The sequence below is a fragment of the Fopius arisanus genome, unplaced genomic scaffold (assembly GCF_000806365.1).
Source record: "Fopius arisanus strain USDA-PBARC FA_bdor unplaced genomic scaffold, ASM80636v1 scaffold00016, whole genome shotgun sequence".
Classification (NCBI taxonomy): Eukaryota; Metazoa; Arthropoda; class Insecta; order Hymenoptera; family Braconidae; genus Fopius; species Fopius arisanus.
The window spans coordinates 626,894-647,503 of record NW_011887755.1 but is presented as its reverse complement, the minus strand read 5'-3'; the positions used below and the strand labels follow the sequence as shown (position 1 = coordinate 647,503).

Sequence of the window (20,610 nt, the reverse complement as noted above, 5' to 3'; positions counted from 1 at the left end):
TGGAGATTTTTACGAATCAATTATTCTAATTTATTTGTTCGTGACGTACGTTCAAAATTATTTTTATTTATTTTCATATTTTTAGTCTCATGTTGCAATTTTTTTATTTCAGAGGCTTTGACTTCAGTGAATTCTCCGCTCAAGGACTCGATGATTTCAATCTCTCGATTGATAGTGGACACCCAAAAACAGAATCCTTATAATTATAAAAAATTTTGAAACCCCTTATTATTACAAATTTGAATTGAAGAAAAATATCAACATAAGATTTGAAAGGACTTGGAATTTTCAAATATCAAGTCGAGACCCTTGAATTCTCAAATAAAATATTCATTTTTTTGACTGAGCTTTTTTGAATTAGTACAACCACGGGTAATTGTCGGGCGATTGTTAATTTCATGATTTCATGATTTAATTATTTCATGATTTCTCAATTATGATGAGCGGAACTTCGCGAGGGTAATGAAAAATATCTGAATATTCTTCCATTACCTCCCCCAAAGAGTATCGCGAGCAATTTTATTTACTGGAGTATAGAGTAAAGTCATCACTCATCGAAAATATAAATATTTTGATTAGTAATGATTTCCCGGTATACAGCACGTGCGCACAATTACGCACCTGACGAGTGCGTGGCTCGTCGTAAAAGCCGCGAACTCGGGTGCAATCAGACTCACCGATGAGGTCCCACTCCCCGTTCGTGATGAAATCGGACAAGTCACCTCCCTCCTCCGAGTTGAGTATGAGATCGAGCTACCAATTTCAAAGTTCGATTAAAAGAAAAAGAACATTACTCTACTTCGTGCTGCATACAACGAATACCTGACCATACTTCATACCATGCTTGTGAAACGTGCCATTTTATATTTCAGAAACAGTGTTTCCAAGATTTTCTAGCATCTGATATCTCGGGATCGAGTCGGCCAACTTTGGTGACAGTGCAAGAGAGTATAAACAAGAGCATCCCGAGATAAATTGCCTCTTGCATTACCCCATAACTTGATACGCCCGTGCAATGAATACCAAATTATTTCCCATATCACACATAAATTATATATTTTTCATATATTTTTCATATATTTTTTATACATTTTTTATATATTTCCTATATCACACATAAATTATATATTTTTAATATATTTTTCACTATTTTTCCTGCCCCGGTTTCATCACTCTGAATGCATCTAGATATTTTATTGAAAAATGATTTTTAAACTTTCCCTAAAAATGAAGATTTAAAAAAAAATAATAATGTCCGATTTTTCCCTATTTTTCTTCCGGGATATAGTGAAAAAAAAAGATAATTCTGAACACATTATTGCGATTCCAAGCAATCGTCTCTCCAGAGATTAAAAATATTAAAATTCTATTTAATGATGAAAAATGGCGTTGTCGTTCATTAAATGCGCCAGCAGTGGAGTGAAAAATCTGGAGTGAAATGTTGCCCTGCCATTAAGGATAGTTTTTAATGATATTTAAATTGCGTTCGGACTGGCGGATAATTTAAAAGAGCATGTGATTAAAATTATCGCCAATTACGTGGGTAAATAAATTTCGGAATTACGAGGGGATGAGTCTCTGGCACTGACATCGAAGATGCCGACAGAATAGTCATTTCCGAGCATTTGATACCTTCGAGGGTTGATTTCTCAACCAATGAATGGAGGCACACGCGTGTTAGCAGCTAAATCAGCAAAAACTATTTGTGCTCTGCACGGAGGTCGATGCCGAGGGTTTCTTTGAAATTCAGGGCATCGATAATGACCGCGGATGAGACAAGTGCCCTTAATGACCCGTCTCAGGTGCATTAATTGTTTCAACAAGTATTGTCAGGTTAATTCAAATATCGAACAACAGAAAATATACTCCAGCCCACAGAATGCCTCCATTCATTAAATAAATATTGTAATAATTGCGATTACTTCGACGAAAGATATTCCTTACTCCCAGAAAATCATGCCTTAATTTGCCAAAGCCCTTGTCTACCCTTTAAATTTTAAAGAACATTTTTAAAATCTCTAATCGATGCAATTTATCTCGAACAATTTTGAATAATTACGAATTATACCCGAAATAAATAGTGATTTGTCCTGAAAGTAATTATTTCTTCGTACAATGAGATGCAAAGAAAATGTCTTGATCAAAATGTAAGAGATAAAATCCATAAATGATGACTAAATAATCGGTAAATCATGCAGCAACAACAATAACACTCTTGCACTTGATTTATTGATCTTCACTGAAAAATGACAAAATTTTCAGTTTGGTTGGAGGATTGTTGAGGTCGGGGGTAAGGATTATGTATAATGATTCAGTAAGAGTCAATCGATGCGTCATTCTGATTCCTGATGAACCCCACTGAATTTCTATAGTGGTGAGAGGAGATGTACATTGCGAGTTTGGCAATGGGTGGCAGTGGAAAACGTATCGATACAGAGTGAATAGAAAATGGAGGGGCTGTTTGATCGCACCGGAGAGAGTATTGGCAATGCTACAGGCTTCGATTTTGTTAGAGTCACGGTGGCGTGTTCGGCTCGTAAATTTCGGGTCATGAAATGAAAGTGGGCAAACGGAAAGCTGTAAATGTCCTCCCCCAGACTGAATCCACGCTCCTAGCGTCTATCGAGGGATTCAATACTGAAATTCATCTGCAGTAAATCTTGGCATGACCTTTAATGCGAGGAGATTCATCCTCAGGTATTTTTTGACGTGTCCATAGTCTGTTCTTCCGAGGATTCAATCAATTCGAACAATACGTGACGAAGACTGGAATTCAGAGTATAATTTACACACCGTTTAGGGAGAAAAGGAATTTTTCCTGCCAACCGTTTTCCACGGGTCAAATTCCTGAAATAATTTGGAACTTCTCTTGGTGATGATTCTCCGCGATGTTTTCTTATTTTCCTGTTTTTTTTAAATTGTTTATTTTTTTGTAATTTTTAAAATCCCTTCGTCCATTTTCTGCGTTGTGATGGCGAGTCGATTTCGTCTCACGGATCTTATTCTCCCGGTCATTCGAGACATTTCTTTTTTGTCCTTTTTATATTACGATTACTATCACTATTTTGCACTATTATTGCAAATTTTACTGTAAATTTTTCGTCGCGCCTTCTCGGTATTTTAATGGACGAGGAAGGATATGGTTCCGGTGTTCACGACGTGCTGGGGATTAGGCCACCGTAAATTACGGGATCGTCTGACTAATTCTCGGACAATTCACTTAATCGTGGGGCTTAGGTCGGACTACTTTGGGCGATAAAATCCCCCCGGAAAAATGAAAAAAAATATTTATCGCAAGAAGTTATGGCGGTTCCTATCCGTAAATTAATCTATCTAGAATTAAATGTTTATATTGCAATAAATCCTATCTATCCTATCTATTAAAGGTGATGCACGAAAATCAAGTTGTCGAGAGTAAGATTTCCGCTAACTTTATGCGTAAAACTTTTTACGCGTACTCTCATGTCTCATTGCAATGAACTCGTAATTCGAATGGTAAACAATTATTTTAATGTGTGAAATGTTATTGTACGATGGTACTCTCTCCGGGCGTTTGGATCTCGTGAAGATTTAAGTTTTCCCCTGTCACCCGTTGTTACCATTTCGCATTCATCGAGAGTCATAAAACGCCACATCAAATTGAAATGGAACAAACGCGCGACTTCGTGCTAATTTAGTCTGCATGTGCCTTCCATTGAGCGATTTATAATTGGCCGAAATTCCTGCTGTGCGCAAGCGCCAAAGCACGAAGCACGACCGGTCAATTGGCACAACGGGATGTCCCATATTACAAAAATTAAATGACAATTAACAGGTGAAAGTAAATAAACATCAATTGATAAATAGTAACACACACAGAACTGGTTGGAACACTGGAGAAGCTTCAAGCTTTCATGTTGACATCGTTATTAACCGATACGAGTGGGTTGCAAGTAGTTGGGTTTAAGTAAGGGTGTAATGTCCGGTATGTGGTCTTACATGGGTGCCCAGGCTCACTCGCACTGCGCTGTACCTATTTCTCTTTTTTTTTTTTCCTTTTTTTTTCAGTGAACTATTCTCTGCATCGGTGCGTTGAGGGGCACGCAAGTAAGAGCGCATCCGAATGCATCTGCCTCGCACACACTCGATAATATTTGAGGAATAATCATTAATTAGCATTTATCAAATCGATCTTACCTTACTCAAGGCACAAAAATTGAAAAAATATAATCCTTCATTGTGGAAATTTATTTATATGATAATGATAAACTTTGGATTTGAGTTTGATCAATTCTCTTTTTTGTGGAGGGGAATGAAGGGGAATTACTTTCAAATCTATCATGAACATTGCAATTTTGATAATAACAATGATCATTTTCATTGCAGTGTTGTTGGTAGAATTATGACATTGTGTGGAATTTTTGGTAAATAATGGTAATTTGAAATATATTTTTTTATTGCAATATCAGGACATATTTCAGTATAAACTTTACTCCCTGCATTCTCATGTTCGTCTTCTTCAATTCATGACAAATTGTCTTCCACCTGCATTCCAAATATGCATTTGACACCGGAAAATATTCCGTCGTAAATTGAAAAAATTCTGAGGAAAGAATGTCATTCTCTTCAAAGACTTTTTCCACATTTTCACCATTACTAAAATACACAAGACATTTTTCTTTAACGCCAACTGAATGGTCTTTGCAGAAGATTTATTTTCTAATTGCAGACTATTGACGGATATTCGGGAAACGTTTTAGGCTCATGTGAAACGGGCACGAAGTAAATTTCTCAGTGATGGTCGGGAATTTCGTGAGTACACGTCGTAAAAATAAGAGAAGACTGGAGGGCATTATGCAACAGGTGAAAGGTCCGCGGAACTGCCACTCGGACTTCTTAGTTTTCACGAGCGTCTGCACTTCTAGGAGAGTTAGGAGACAGTAGATGTAATTTCTCCATCGATCTGTCCCACAATTTCACCCATGTGGATTAACATTTGAGTTAAAAATAACGAGATTGCATTTCCCCACTTGTACAACGATTTGATTAAATTTCTGAATCCTCCGGATCCCGAGAAAATGAAAAAATTAGTATCCAGAATCCCGAGTCGTCCCGGAAAGTGTAAGCTATAAATTTGAGAAGATCGCGAAATGACAAAGCTATGGCATATAAAATCCCAGTGACATAATATAGCCCACTGTATCCTTCAAGTCGATAGATTTTTTTTTTCAACAGCATGTGGATCTCATGGCAGCAGTTTTCTCCCAGCGGACTATTTGCTTTCCAATTCGCCAGGAATCAACCGCTGCGCAAATACATGCTTCACGTGACTTTTCCCCAATTTTTATTCCCATATATTTTTATTCGCCTATTTTCTTTAGAGCAACGTAGTCTCTTTCCACAGATCTCTCATTCGCTCCGTTGCGTATGTGCATGAAGAAAAATTGGGGGAGGAGAAGGGAGAAAAAAAAAAGATACACAACACATTAAACTTGAATATCCTTCATGGTAGAAGCGTCCACGAATATTTCGGTATAGAATGTATTATTATTGTTATTGGTTTGAACTATACCAGTATTTCAGTGCCCGTTTCGAGAGCAGAACTAAAGGAAGAGAACATGGAATATTACTGATAATCCTCGAATACTCCATATGCTTCACTGGACTGGCCCTGATAGCCATCGCTACTTTGTATTATTTTCATTGATTTTTTTTTTCACTCATCAGGATATTCATATTTTTTCCGTGCGTCAACGAAGGCATCGAGAGATGGTTTCGGGTGTGTGCGAGGTACATACGAACTTAGCCTAAGCTTTTAGCAGGGCGAGTACTCACTCAGCATGAATTCCCCATAGGAATATGTCTGGATGTCATCAAAATTTATTAACTGATGGATCAAGTGAGTGAAAAAAGCCAAGCGATTAAAATTTGGCGCAAAGCTCGAGCGATGAAGCTTTTAATTCATGAATAAATTTTGATGAGATGTAATTGAATTTATGGATAATCATTCACAGATTCAAATGTTGCTTTGAATTCCCGATGGGGAATTCAGAGAGAGGGAGGACTCGTCTGTCTGCTGGCATGGATCGACGCTCAGCAATGGACTCCACTGGGTTTTTTTTTCGGGGAAGCTGATGAAAAGATCAGGCATTGATGCCATTTGGATGTGGTGAGGAAGTACAAAGGAACGTAACACTGCAGATGAACTTGTCTCGAGAATTAATCGAAAAAAATTGTGGGAAGGTTTGAAGTAAGAATAATATTAATGGTCGCAGGTGATCTCTGGGAGTAGTGGGTGTTCACGAATTTTGGGACATTGATGAACGACTCTTTCCGCCCAGGACAATCAAACACTCAGTGCTGCTGTGAAAATTATCTGGGATACATTCACCGATTGATAGGCATTGATCGGTTGATGTGGCCTTTCATCCACGATAACACTATCAACGGAAATCCCATTGATCCGCTGTCGTTAGCGCAACGTTTCTGATTCATCTGTTGTTCCTTTCGGAATTGATGGACTTGAATCAATGATTTGGGAAGGAGTTGATATTAATCGATCCAACTTTGGATTTCCTGGAACTCAATGTAGCAAAGCCCTGAGGGATAATCCAAAAAGTTTGACATTCATTACTCATTATTCAGTGGCGTAACTGAATGGCATCTTGACGGCCTCATGCGTAGATTCGAGTCATTTTTTCTCGAAATTTAATCATAATGGGCTATTAAAAAATTTTGCTGACCGTAACTTCAATGGCCAACAGTTTCACGTGAATAATGAAACCGTGCGATGACGGATCTCGAGAGAAAAGGAATTCGCGTTTAATTAAAACTAATTTTGAAATTTCCAGGATTAAACGGCTTTAGGAATTTTCTTCTGGAATATTTTCTGGAATATAAAAGCTTGGAAAAATTGTTATACGGATATTCATTGGAGGCAACTAGAGATTTTTATGTTTAACTCGTCTTTTGAGAAACTGAGATGAATAGTTGTGGTTTTTCAGTGGATCTACACGTCAGCTGGGCATACTCAGAGCCTAGGGGCTCCCAGAGCGGTTATCTCTATTTTCTACCTTCGACGAATGATAAACTGTGAGAGATGTGCAGTAGTTGTTGCATGGCGGTTCTGATATTGTGGACGTCATGGTCGGGGGGCAGTTCGAGTCTCAGAATCGATGGAGCAACAATCGTATCGTCAACCTTTGTGCTCTCGCCTGATAGGAAAATTCTTTATGTCTCAATACTTCTGTTACATTCTCATTTACTCGAGAACGCGTACATAATGAATTCAATATAAATCAAGATGGAGGATGAGATCATCTGCGAGCATTGATTAATAAAAAAAAATAGATTTTGGGATTGAGGTAGGGAAAATTGTCGAGTCGATGGGAGAGCGTCGTGACAGTTGCTCCATGCAAAATCATGGTTCCCAGCTCAGACATAATCACGTGGTCCCTGCTTTGACTCGACGATGTATGTGTGTTAGTGTGTGTAGTGAAATTTGATCTTATTCTTAACTTAAAATGATGGAAAACCGTTTTATTCGGGAGAAATTTGTTGAACAAGTTTACTGATGACTTCAAGTTATTCCGTGTCCTTCGTATACATATATAATAAGTCGATATGCGCGTGAAGCAAACAACATCGGCAAGCGTATCAGCCAATCCACAGCGATCTCTATTTGTAATTATTGCCATGTATTTCACCCGATTTTTCAGCATTTATTGTATGGGGCTTGAAATTAAATAATCTAACAGAACAAGTTGGACTGGGATCGTTGCGTTAGTCGTGTGGTTTTGACAGCCCGCAAATAACGCGAGGTGGACAAACAGTTGATCGAGGACACAACGATAAATTGCATTTTAATAATGAGATTAACAAGCGGCGAGAGGAAATGAGATTCAACATTTTCTCGTTACATGATAATTCAACCCGTTCAGAACACAATCCAATTGCTTTTCTCGTACGCTCCTGCCGCGACAATTCTACTAGTGATGTTCACGTAATTAACGAAAATTTTGTAGTGTTATACGAGAAATGCTATCCTCAATTGTCCCCAGCAATTTTCGAGTTGTCATAATGAAATTTTCCCAAGTTTTACGCCCGAGACAATGCGATCGCGTACTCGTTAATTCCGAATGCTACTATTTACGAAAGTTACAGATTTAGGGGGTTTTCATACGCGAATAAACGAATGGACAACTGGCAGAGCGTGAATACCGCGAATTATTTCCACTCGAGATCATTCCCAGGACGAAATTAACTTGACGGTAATTCGATGTTGGTCTCTCGAATCCGCGGGTAACGCGGGTGACCCGGGACTACCTCCCAGGGGGGTCACGACTGATGTTCTATTAGAGTATCTGATAAGTTGGATTGGCACAGACATCGAAGCGCATCCAGTGGCTGCAACAGAGTTCGAGGTGTCCGGAGCTCAGTAACTACCGTCAACGGGAAAAGCTTTCTCCAGCACTTCGTCATCTTCCGCTAAAGTTTGTAATTCGTTCACCCGGAGAAATGCCAAGTTTCGTCTAACACCGAGTCTCCGCCATTATTTATTCATATTCCGAATCAACCAGGAGCCGAATTTGTGGGAATTACTTCGAGTTTATTCGAGATATTCATCTACTATTTTTTTTACAATTCTTTATCTTGGAGTTGTGCATCGAAATGTCCTCGATAATTTTTTTCACTTGTCCACTCTCAGGAACTAATATATTATATTATATTTTGTGTGGGTATAAACCAAAGTAAACAGGGTATTTGATATCTTTGAAGCTACGAAGCGTGAAAACGGCTATCTATACAGCTGTGGCTAATGTATATGCGCTATGGTGTGTCGGGGCAGTCAGACGTAGAGAAACAGAGTGAAACAGCGAAGAGCATGTGACAGAGGTGAGGATTGCAATGATTCAAAGAGAAATCGGGATCATGAATGTCAAAGGACTGGACTATGTTCAGAGGGTTATTCCCACCCCCGCCCCCCTTTTCCCTTCTTTTCATGTGGCGCCGCTCGATGATTGGCTCCATTGACGATTCCATCTGGAGAATTCCTCCGTGAGTTCCAACGTGTTACCCTGGGTCATCCCGGATAGGGAAACTTAATTCCTCGTTGAAGAGGCAGGCTGAGTCACTCTACCAGCTCAATCCATTTTTCTCCATTGTTCACTGCCGCCTTTCTTTCCACGAATCAATCCTATTCTTCGCATTCTTATTATATAGTCTTCATTATCGTAAATTCAATTGATGCGTTCTGGTTTCGAGGTTTCACCTCTCGAGTTCAATTGCTGCTCTCAAAGAATTATTACTGAATTTTACTGATTTCGGGATGAAATATTGAGGGAGAGCTTGACTGATATTCGGGGAATTTTATTATTGAACATTCCGAGGTGCGGAAAAATCAGGGAACAATGGGGAGTTGGCAAGTGAATATTTTGATTTTTATTTGAAATACGTGAGAACCGGGATTTTTTCAGTTCTACTGAATTTTAATGCTATGATTACGTTTGCTGTGATTGACAGGAAAAAAAGGGTTATGCTGGATTTTTATGGAATTTCTTGAAAATTATTAAAAATTGGAGAATTGTGTGACCTGATTTTGACAACTGGTAATTTGCTGCATGGTACGAGTCACTGATGGTACGAGTCTCATGAATAACTCTCAACAGAACGAAGAATTATAACTGGTAATTAACCCGCAGAATCTCGCTGGAATGGAGCCCCGTCTCGGGGATACCTGTAATTCTCAAACTTATACGAGCCATGACGAGCAACCTGTGCTCTGATTATCATTATTCGTCGCGTGATAGGTGGCAAACTCTGAAGGTTGTGAAAAGGCATCAAGCCTGATGAGATGAGGGGGGTTGGAGAGTTGGATGAAAATTGAGGGCTTGAAGGAGACAACTCTTGATGTGCTAATCGCGGGGGATTATGGAAACGTCGGCAGAGCTTGAGCTGCATCCCGCCGAAATAGCTATCAAGTGCATATAGATTGCGTGTTTAAGGGTAACTCATGAAGGCGATTAATGAAAAACTTGAGGATGAACTTTTGAGCAGTTAACTATTTACGAAGGCACCCTGTGCATATTCCGGGAGTTAAATCATTCCCTGGTGTTGGATATTGTTGGAGACTTCGGGGCTGCTGGTACATAATTCCACTTGTTTCACACGTGGAATGCAATTGATCAAGACTTTTTCGATCCTCTCGAAAATATGCAGCCGCTCATCATGACGTGTTACGTGAGTTCTTGATTTCAGTGAATTCTTCATGTTCTGTTGGAATCCTCAATGAAAAAATATTAGCAATTCACTATCGAGGGAAACGTTTCGTGGAAACGTTTTCTGAAATAAATATTTTTTCAGCACCAAGATTTTTTTTAAATTTTTTAAGCAGTATGATCCATCAGAGTATTTTTTTTTTCTAGTTTCAGTCGATGAATATCTGATTGTCGATGCGTTGAACAGTGAGAGAATGGAGGAGTGAGTAGATTTTCGTCAATCGTCAGTGGAGCCAAATGAGCGAGCGGTCCCGTTGATTGATTATCGGATAAATTGATGAGTGGCACTTGATTCAGTGAATTGGAGTGGTTGATGAGGGACAACTGGAGTGGAAGGAAATTTTTGAAATGGTGCTTATTATTCTGGTGTTTCTGGCAAGTGTATGTGTTTTTGGTGGGACAGTTGGATGTACCTGGTTGCCGTCGTAGGTCCAGGATCCGAACTTCATGTCACAGTGTTGGTCGTCAAAGGGGAACCAAGTGATGTCTATCTTGCATGTGCTCTTGAAGATGCCCGGTGGGACGTACAGGCAACTGCCGTTATGCGTGACCACTACGTTTGTTTGGTACGTCCCGTCAAAACCCTCATCCGCACTAGTGTATTCATCAATCAAGATCATTTCAAAAATAATATTATTAAAACTCATTCGTAAAACGCGCCGTTATGATTTTAAAAGACTCAGACACTCTGTCTCAATTATATAACAGTCATTGTATATTTATTCTATTTATTTTTCTCTTGGTCATCATTAATCAAAGTTACTTTTTTTTTTATTCGCTCGATGAGGGCTCGATAATCGTCCGGAGGGGGAAAATATAGGACGCGATAAGCCTCAAGTCTCGCCCCACAGATGAACGTTTCATTTTTTTTATCACTCCTTTTGAAAACTGCATAATGTGCTTCGGTAGCTTTATCGTCGTTGAATTTTCTCTGACTTTTTTATTCTTATGACGAGTGGACTCCGGAGCAAACCAACCGGAAGCATCTGAACACCTTTTTTACTTGGGATTTTTTTTTTCTTCAAACTAGATTAAGAGTTCTTGCACGAGCTTGTCCGACACGTAAAACGGTGTTTGTAAATTTATTGCGACACTCGGTGGTGAAGTCAATGTCGCTCAACCGGAATCTCTTACCCCATCCTTTAGGGGTAAAAGGGGGGATATTAGGGGTGTAAAATGTAATATCCGGGTACATCGTAATATGGATTTTTTTTTGAGGGGGCCAGAAGGGGGAGTTAAATCATGCGCGAATCGAGCAGTTCACTATTTCTTCAATTTATTTATATTGGGACTTTTACTCGGGTACTCTGTTCAGCTTTTTGACTCGTCTGGGCCTTTTCGTTTTTCGATTTGGAATGTGTGGTGGTTTGAGGGCTGGTGGGAGTCTCGGGAGAGAAAGTTTTAAGGGAGAAAATGAAAATATTATGCGTCGTGTATTCTGCCATTCAAACAGCTTCTGGGGGTCTGTACCGGCATGGGGCCATTTATCGAGTTCTTTTATTTTTGCATGCTGGGCCCTCAGGACGTTTTATCGAGCCGCTATTCGCACACAACCGACCTCTAGAATTCCAGTTCAACATGGTTCACTTATAGTTCCGGAATACCGTTCGGGAAATTGCTAGATGCATTCATTTGCGATTATTGATGTAGTATGGAGGTGGGTGGGGCTTCACTCAATGCTCTTTTTCCCTCATTCCCGCGATTCCGCGAAACTTTTACCGTGTTATCAGCGGATTGTCATTTCATTCTCTGTCCGTTTCCCATTAATAATTTGAAACTAGCCAGTGTGGATTAAAAATTTTTGCCGACTGTCGGAGCATAAGGAGTCTTTGTACCCCTCGACACCTTTCCTTTCAAAACGATACGTACGTTCTCATTCATAAAATAGACTCCTTGAGATCGTGGGTTTGTACCTAGTAGCATTGAAAAGAACTTCAATTCCCTCCCCCTTTTTCACATTGAATTGTCACCGACACGCTTTGCAAATAGTAAAAAAAAAAAAAAAGAACTACCTCGCCGATTGTCTCCCGTGAACAAAGACTCCAACGCAAGCACTGTTTCGGTTTGTTTCTTTTATTATTTACTTTTTTTTTTGGAGGTTAAAATGTAAAACTTCCGTTGGATGAAGAAAAACGTGGGAGAAGGCGCAACAAGTATAAACCCTTTTGTTATTCGAGTAGCGATTGCTTCCATTGTCGAACCGACGACGTTCTGGGGTCACTGCAGTGTATGTTACCGGAAAATCGGGGGTGGGTAATAACGAACGACCACCCGGGGAAAATTCAATTTCTCTGCTCTTGAAACACTGCCTTCTTTCCCCTTATGTTGAGTTTTTACTGAGAAACAAAATTATCTGTTGAAGCAACAGTCACTAAAATTTCGGGATAAAATCCCGATTCTTCAGGATCATTTTCTACCCCAACAAATTTATTTATTCACCAATAAATAATGCAGGCAAATATTTTATTCCCGTGGCAACATGTCGACTCATTGAACAAATAGACATTACGCGGGTTTTCCCATTTTTCAAAATTTCCTGATTGGGTTAGAGGGGTAGAGAGCACTGAGTGAGAAAAAACATGGGAAAATTATTTTATGCGTAGAGAAATCCTCTAGAAAAATTCCAGTGTCAGTGCGCGAGTGATAAAATGTTTTTTGATAAAATTTTCGCGTTGGTAGCAGGAGTTTTTATTGAGATCTGTATAAATTTAAATGTCTTCAAAATTTTACTGAACCATTATCCTCTTTCGGCGAATTCCATGTTCAACAGGAAATCCATAAAATTAGTTGCTGCAATCCTAGAGCATTTGAAATCAATCTTAAAAGATTTCTTTGAAAATCTTGATTTATTTTTGCGTTATTGGCGCTCGTAAGAGTTGACATTGAATAATTTATGATTATCAATTGTTATTTATCTTAGATTTTATTATTAGAGTTATGTATGGCGGTTAGGGTTTGAGTAGATCCGACTGTGGAATCCGCTCCAAAGCTCTTCGTGCCATATGGCCAACACTTCATCAGATTTCTCAGAGATTCCACTTCTGCTTTTAATGTCATCATCAAGAGAATGAAAAGCATAATGTAATCAGGAATATGGCGACAGTGTTGGTTTATATTTCGCATGAAGGAATAACTGGAGAAATGATAAAAATAAAAACCGAGAAAGATGGAGCGGACGCCCGGATGGATCTGGAAGTGGCCCGCAGTACGGGGGCGGCCTGATTGTCTCAGTCGATTAATTATTTATTTTAACAAGAATTAGACTCACGTACTCGTGTCGAATCGCTTCATATCACCACATAAACCGAAAAAGTACATCAAATTGTCACATCGAATAAATAAATTTCTAACAAAAATTCACTGCCTCCAATTATCCCCTTCAATTATCAAAAAAACCCAGTAAAATCAATCTTGAGTTTCAACAAAAAGAATTGCAGACAAAACAATTAGAAGTTTTCTTGAATCTAGAAAAATCATTTGTCATATAAACCCATGATTTTTCTAACGTTAAGAAATGTCTTCCCCAGTACAGTATATATAATTCAAAAATTTTTATAATTTCGTCAAAAGATAATGGTAATTAACAAATGTTGATTAACTTCATAGAGCGTATTTCTCCGTGAAACTGAAAATTGATGGGGAAGTGGGGAAATTTTAAATTCAGGGGAATTTGTTGGGGAAATTTTGTAGAATCAAGTGATCGGGTTGTAATACTAGTCTGACAATATATACCTGCGCTAAACAATTTTTCCTAAAGGAATAATCACTCAGATATTCGAGTGCCAGTACAAGTAATGGTCGCGGGGAAGCGGACGCAATTGTCAATAATCGTCATCCTATTTTGTTGATAAAATAGCATTTGCGGACAGATGAAGCCTCATATAAGTTGAAGCCTTGTTCCATGGTGCCATGGTACAAGCTGTACATGGGGAATATCAAATGCTTGAAGCCCATTCTATTTGCCCCTGGTTCCTGGCGAGGTTGGAGTTGCACGTGAATGTGTATGAAGACGAGGAAAGAAATATTGCCGGGTGTAAATTAGATCTAGCGATGAAATTGCACGGCTCCATGGATCCGGACTGGCTCATTTCTGGGTACATGGATTATATTCGGGGGATGAGACATGAATTTTGTACATTGCCACTCCCTTCACTGCCCTAACAAACGCTAGATCAAATTTACGTGTGGCTAAACACGCTGGATGCAATGATTACATTTATGTTTAAACCTGTCTGGGTTAATGCTCGTGAAAGCGTGAGGTGCAGCTACATGCGAGGGCATTTCATATTCTACGTCATCAGGGAAACCAATTATTTATCTTAAAAGAGAATCTTTCTAACTTCTGATCCTTCATTTTTCACGGTCAATATTTCAAATCTGGTAATATCAATATTTTCCTTTGATTCTAGAAAATTTATATGAAAATGAACCTACACGGCTTAAAAATTCCTATTGCTTCTATTTCTATTTTTTTATTGTAAATTTTGATGAATTACGGAATTATTATATCCTCGTGTCCCTTAGGATTGTGTAATTTTACTGAATTTCCAGAGAAATTGGTAATTTCATGACGATTTAATACCTAAGTCGAATTCGCAGCTACTGTCCTGAAAATTAAAATAAATAGTTGACTGTCCATGGAATTTAATTTCTTTTTCTAAGAGTGCAAACTGTTGAGTTATCAGATTGAAGATAATGGAAAATTCTATGATTGTTTTGACTGGAATTGGTTATTTTACCGAGCCATGAAGAAAGAGGAGATCGCCTGAAAGTTCTGGGAGCATAAAAGTTTTATTGCGGTTTTCATAAAGCTGAGAGGAGAATTAGCAGATTGATTCCTCGGTATGTCCAACTGAGCTATATAATGTAAGGTACGTGTAGAGAGTTATTTAATGTACTCTCCGAGTTCCCACAGGTCGAATGAATGATTGCGGAGGTCAGATTCACGGGGAAATTGCTCTCGGCGAATTCTCTAATTAATTGGAGCCGATCTCTCGCCCACTTTGGAAAGGGTGTGACTATCTCAAAGGACAGAGACAGAGAATGGGTGGACGGTAAAAGGTGGTACAGCATAAGTGGGTGAGCCATTGGAGCGTGTACCCAAAGGATGTCTATATATTCTCTCTTGGTGCTGTTAAGGTGGCCTTTTACTCGTACCAACTTGGCTAGCTTGTTGGACAACACAAGTGCACGCAACGAACCTACTGTTCGTCGACAATTGCACTTGAAAATGCAAACTACGGTGTATGCAGAAGCCCATTTTGGTAATTGGCCGGGCAGAAATTCATTTTAAAAATTACTACAACAGAAATATTCCTGAAGCCAAACGCCACTTCAACATTTTCCTATGTCAAATAAATTTTACTTAATGTTATCTGATTTTTATTTAGATCTACATTAATCTATTGGGATCATTTTTAATAAATGTCTGCCTACGTGGCAGGTGGAAATTATGTAAAGAAAATTTACTCTTCTATATTTTATTAAGAATTTTTCTCTCGGTTGTTTCAAGGCAATTGTTGGGTCTGGTAAATTATAAGTGTGGAAGGTAATACAGAAAAGTTCACTCCAAACTCTAGGAGATTTTATCTAAATGGTCTCTAATCATTTACACAGAGAAAAACTTTTTTTCCCTCCGTTGTTGTCTCGAGTTTTCCATAAAAAAAATTTCGAAACGAGGAGAATGTTTTGCTCTGGGCTGGTAATGCGGGGCTCAAAAGAAATAAAATTAACTAGCACTTGTGAATGCAGAGAACGAAATCATTTGACAGTCCTGAGAAATATGAAAGTCCTGTACCAGAGGCTCAAAGGCCAGGACTCCTATAATTGAGCTTGAGTGAGTACATTAGATATTGAAACCTCCTGCATTGATCCCACATTAATGCACCTCTAAGTGATTTACGGGATTACGCATATCGTTGGACATCAAACGAGGGCCTTCCAACATCCAGGGAAATCCTGATGGTTTCTCCAAGGCCAGCGGTTAAATCACAAGAAAATTCCAGCAACTCTGGACATTCACAACCTTCTTTCTCCAGAGAAAAAAGAATCCTTGTCTCAAAAAATCGATGATTTTTCCTTAAATTGGTGAAACGTATCCCACAATCGAATGACCAGTAAGTGAACGGACGTGGAAAATTTAATTTAACAAATCAAAGCGAATTCCTCACAAATTTCTATGGAATTTTTATTGAGATGTTGACTACAAAATATTCAATAAAGTGCAGGTTCTCTAAATTTTCAATTCAATGAAAAAAAAAAAACTAATAAAAGAATTCGCAGGGATTCTCTACAAATGTCTTGTCTGTAATAAATAAAAAAAAATAAAATACAATGGTCTTGAGTCTAATTGAAAAATTAATAGAAAGGAGCATTTCTCTGGTATTTTAAGGACAATAAGAGAAGTAAGTGTATTTTCCTCAGGAGCAAGCATTATTTTTTCTTCCCGTTGACTAATGTCGACTTGACGGGCATTCTCTAATTGCTACGTGATTGCTATAACTATGTACGGCTTCGCCAACAGTTCCCTCTACGCAGGATACTGTTCTACACAGGAGTATAACTGAGAAGTCCGACACGTGAAATATTTCAACATTCAGTATTACTCCTCCTGAATTGGTTCACCGATAAAAATAGAGTACAGGAAGTACCCCTGATAGTGCAGGAATTTCTACGAATTCAGTAACTCGTTTCACTCGGATAATTGGCAAAAATTCGACAGAAGCGATTCGTTTGTCACGAGTACGGATGCATAGTTATGATATCAACCAGGAAGGATCGGAGAGAGAGATGATATCTCTATCTGCAACCCTCATCCACAGTCGACGTGATATTATTGTATATTTTAATAAAAATTGTTTAATCTAGGATGTTATTCGGTCAAGAGATTCCTAGAAAAATATTGAAGCAACAGTGACCTATTTTCACCAGCCTCTCAATTTAATCTGGAAAATTTGATTGATGGACGCAGAGTGCTCTTCTTCACTCGGATACAGATGAAAAAAAAGTGGATTGTCAGTGGCTCGAGTAATTAGGTCATTGTTACTTCGGAAAACTTTGGCGTTACTTTATACAATGCGCTCTAGATTCAAGTCACGAGCTTTCGGGACGAGAGTCTCCTGTCACGTTTCACCATTCTCCAGCCGAGAACGTCTAGTGGATCTGTAGCAAAGTCCTACCTCAGTGACTCATTCACTGTCTTAAAAGCTACTTTCAACTTGTCCATGTATTTCTTCAGCTACAGCCAATGAAAAATATATTGATTGAAAACTATGTGCAAAGCAACGTGACAGCAGACTCTCATGTCAAATGATCAAGTTAAATCTACAGAAAAATCTTATCACTATTATACCTTTGGGCACTTATTTACAAAATAATAAGCAGTATTGGTAACTCATACGATTACGAAATACTGTAATGAGACAATTAATTACTCGTTGGGTATTAGAGTTGTCTATTAGAGGGAATTCAAGTGAACGCATGCACAGATGAGTATTACTCGAGTATTACTTTCAGATTGGGATGCGAAGCAACACTGGAAAATTGTTTACGTACCGTTTAAACTTCATTACTCTATCGTAATCGGTCTATTAATTTTCAAAGAGTTCAACTACTTTTTCTCTTTCGTAATAAGGTAGAGGAAAGGAAAGATCAGTTATATTGAGTACAAGAATGGCTATTTGGGTTTTATGTTTCGTCAGTTCATTCTCTCTTGGCGCCTCAAACTAACGTGGAGATGGAGTTACTTTGCTGGCTTCTGAAACATTCTCAATCTTTGGTGAACTATTTTGGGTTTGTTGTTTAATCAGAGCTCCCAAAGTATTTCAAAATCTAGAAGATTCTTATTCACAAGCATTGGCCGGTTAAAATCGTGCACTGGGTTGTGGCTTATTTGAAGCAATGACAGCTCTAGACGAGACGTCTAGACGTCTTATCATTCGGGCTTTCAGTTTTCCGCATCTTTAACTTTCAATTTAGTTTCAGCTGTTTTTCAAATAGTATGAAAATTTAGAACATTAGCGACTGTAAAAAAACTGACTGACAAAATTTTACCCAGAAATATGGAAATTTTTGGATGGAATTCACACGAATGAAATTTTCACGGTTTGCGGATCAGTAAATTTCTTTTAATCTGCAACATTGCAAACGTTAAGCCCTTTTTGCATCGTTGTTTCGCTGTGCGCTAACTCCAGGATTCAATTGCAGAGTGAGTAAACTCAATTTGCCTTTGGAAAAATTGTTTTAAAAAAAGAGCAACTAAATTTGCAAGAGGTGATGAAGAGGTCGAGGAATGGCAAGACTGAGTTGACCGGATTGTTAATTAGAGAGCGAGTTACCTGTTGTACATGAGGACGTCGGGTTTCCACAACTTATTTGGCGTTATCCTTAGGTCCTTCACTCCTCCGTAGTCACTCTCGTTCCACTGGAGATTGTAGTCCGTCCATTCCTGCAATCAGAACACAAAGGCAGAGGCCAGTGAAAATCCCGAACCTTCCAGTGTCCAGGAAATTGTGTTATGAGTTCTACGAGTGGAAACTTAAACGACAAACAAACGGAATAAACGAAGAAACAGAGTGATCTATATTTTTTTCCGTTATTATCACTAAAATTCCCGATAAAATACTCGCTAGTTGTTTTTTTTTTCTCTTAAATTGTCGAAAAAAATTGCGGGACACTGCTTTAATATCCGAATAATATCCGGAACTCACAGTCATCGATTCCCCCAAATTAATCAATTGGATTGCCTGCATTCATCCTTTTTTTTCCAGTCCGCAGCGAGACGAACGGTTGAAAAACACCCATTAAATTATTGCACAGAGACACCAACAACTTCTCGGTATTATAAATTATACCCTGTCGACACAGTGGCAATGGTCGTTGGAGGATTGAAAATCACTATGAGGGTAAAAGCATGAAGGTAACCTATATATCGTCACTATAGGCTCTTCCACTTTTCATCCTCGATCGATGGAACTCTCCGGCGGCAATGCCATCGATGTTAATTCCATTTCCAGGCACCATTACCATACACCTCTGACCTGAAGAATCTAACTAATGCCATCACCATCCAGATGCTAATAGTATCTGCAAATTCTAATGCCCCATTGTGAGGTACGCGTGCATGAACACATTTCCCACATCCACTCACACCCCACGAGAGTGTTAGCCTTCTGTTTTCTCTGGAGGGACATTACAGTTCTCTGAATCATTAATCACTATTCAATCACTAATTGTCCATAAACCGATAGAAAAAACCGGCGGTCATGTCCGTTAAATATTATATTTACTAATTTATTTATAGAAGTGGAGAATTTGACGGAATAATTTTCTTACGATAATTCTAAGAATTTTCTTCCAACTTCCACTTTTGACGTATATTGTCCAATAATTAATAGTTTAATTAGGAAAAAGGGGAGGTTTTGGGATAGTGATAGGGGCGCACGCTAAATCTGCAGCTGGTTGTTATCAATATTGTCAAATAGCATTATGAAAATGATAATGGCCATTCGTGACTGGATTTTTAATTAGATGGATTGTGTGGATTTATGCAGATGCGGGAGTGGGTCTGGTTATAGAATTGATCGAATGTTCAATCTATGTGTACATATGTAGAGGATATTAATCTGTGTAATACACAGAGGTACCTTTTCATTTACAATGGAAAATATTGGGGTTGTAAAAGTCGAGGCTTTCGGGTGTACACGTAGCTATTATTTCCGAGTGGAAAATTATAGGAATTACTCCGGTTGGTTCAGCGCTCAATGATTCGGTAATTGTCTCAGTACCCGCGCCCTGAGGAAGACCCTCTGATACTATTTCAACGGGGCTTTTACCTCTCTGGCATCTCCACGTACATTACGTTAGTGCACTATCACGCTCGATGGAGTTTATTATGCCGATAAATGTCGTCGCACAGCTATCAAGAGTTGTGGTATAATCCGCGGTCACTGTTTACCGGCACGTGGCCTACCCCACTCCCAGTTTAGTTGTTATATTATGTGATAAAGTTGTCGAAGCATCGGTCATTGAGTAGACATTCACTTTTAAAACTTCAAATAACAAATCGACAACCCATCATTTTGGCCAACAACGGTTGTTTATTGAAACATCAAGTAAATTCATTGGACCATTCCATAAGTATCAAAATTTTGATAAAAAATTTTATCTCCCTGTGTATCACCTATGTAATTATACCCAATCACAGCGCTGCCCGCGAAAATATGTTTTTATTAGCCACCAGTTACTTCATTAGTTACCACTCGGTTTATGGATACATCATAATTTTAAGGACTTGGTCCCCCAAGTGGCCAACTTTTTTCCTGATTTTAAACCACGTTGGTAACTCTCGTGCACT

The 20,610-nt window shown here is 38.7% G+C and overlaps 1 protein-coding gene across 1 annotated transcript in view; it reads right to left on the bottom strand.

Moving 5' to 3' along the window:
* The window catches only part of nAChRalpha6 (nicotinic acetylcholine receptor alpha6), an 88,217-nt gene that overhangs the window by 49,303 nt on the left and 18,304 nt on the right, over nucleotides 1–20,610 (bottom strand). Inside the window, exons 4-6 of the mRNA XM_011300109.1 lie at nucleotides 18,593–18,702; nucleotides 10,670–10,850; nucleotides 678–753 (exon numbers count right to left, since the gene is read on the bottom strand). Coding sequence (XP_011298411.1) covers nucleotides 678–753; nucleotides 10,670–10,850; nucleotides 18,593–18,702 — 367 coding nt within the window. The remainder of the gene's footprint in view (nucleotides 1–677; nucleotides 754–10,669; nucleotides 10,851–18,592; nucleotides 18,703–20,610) is intronic.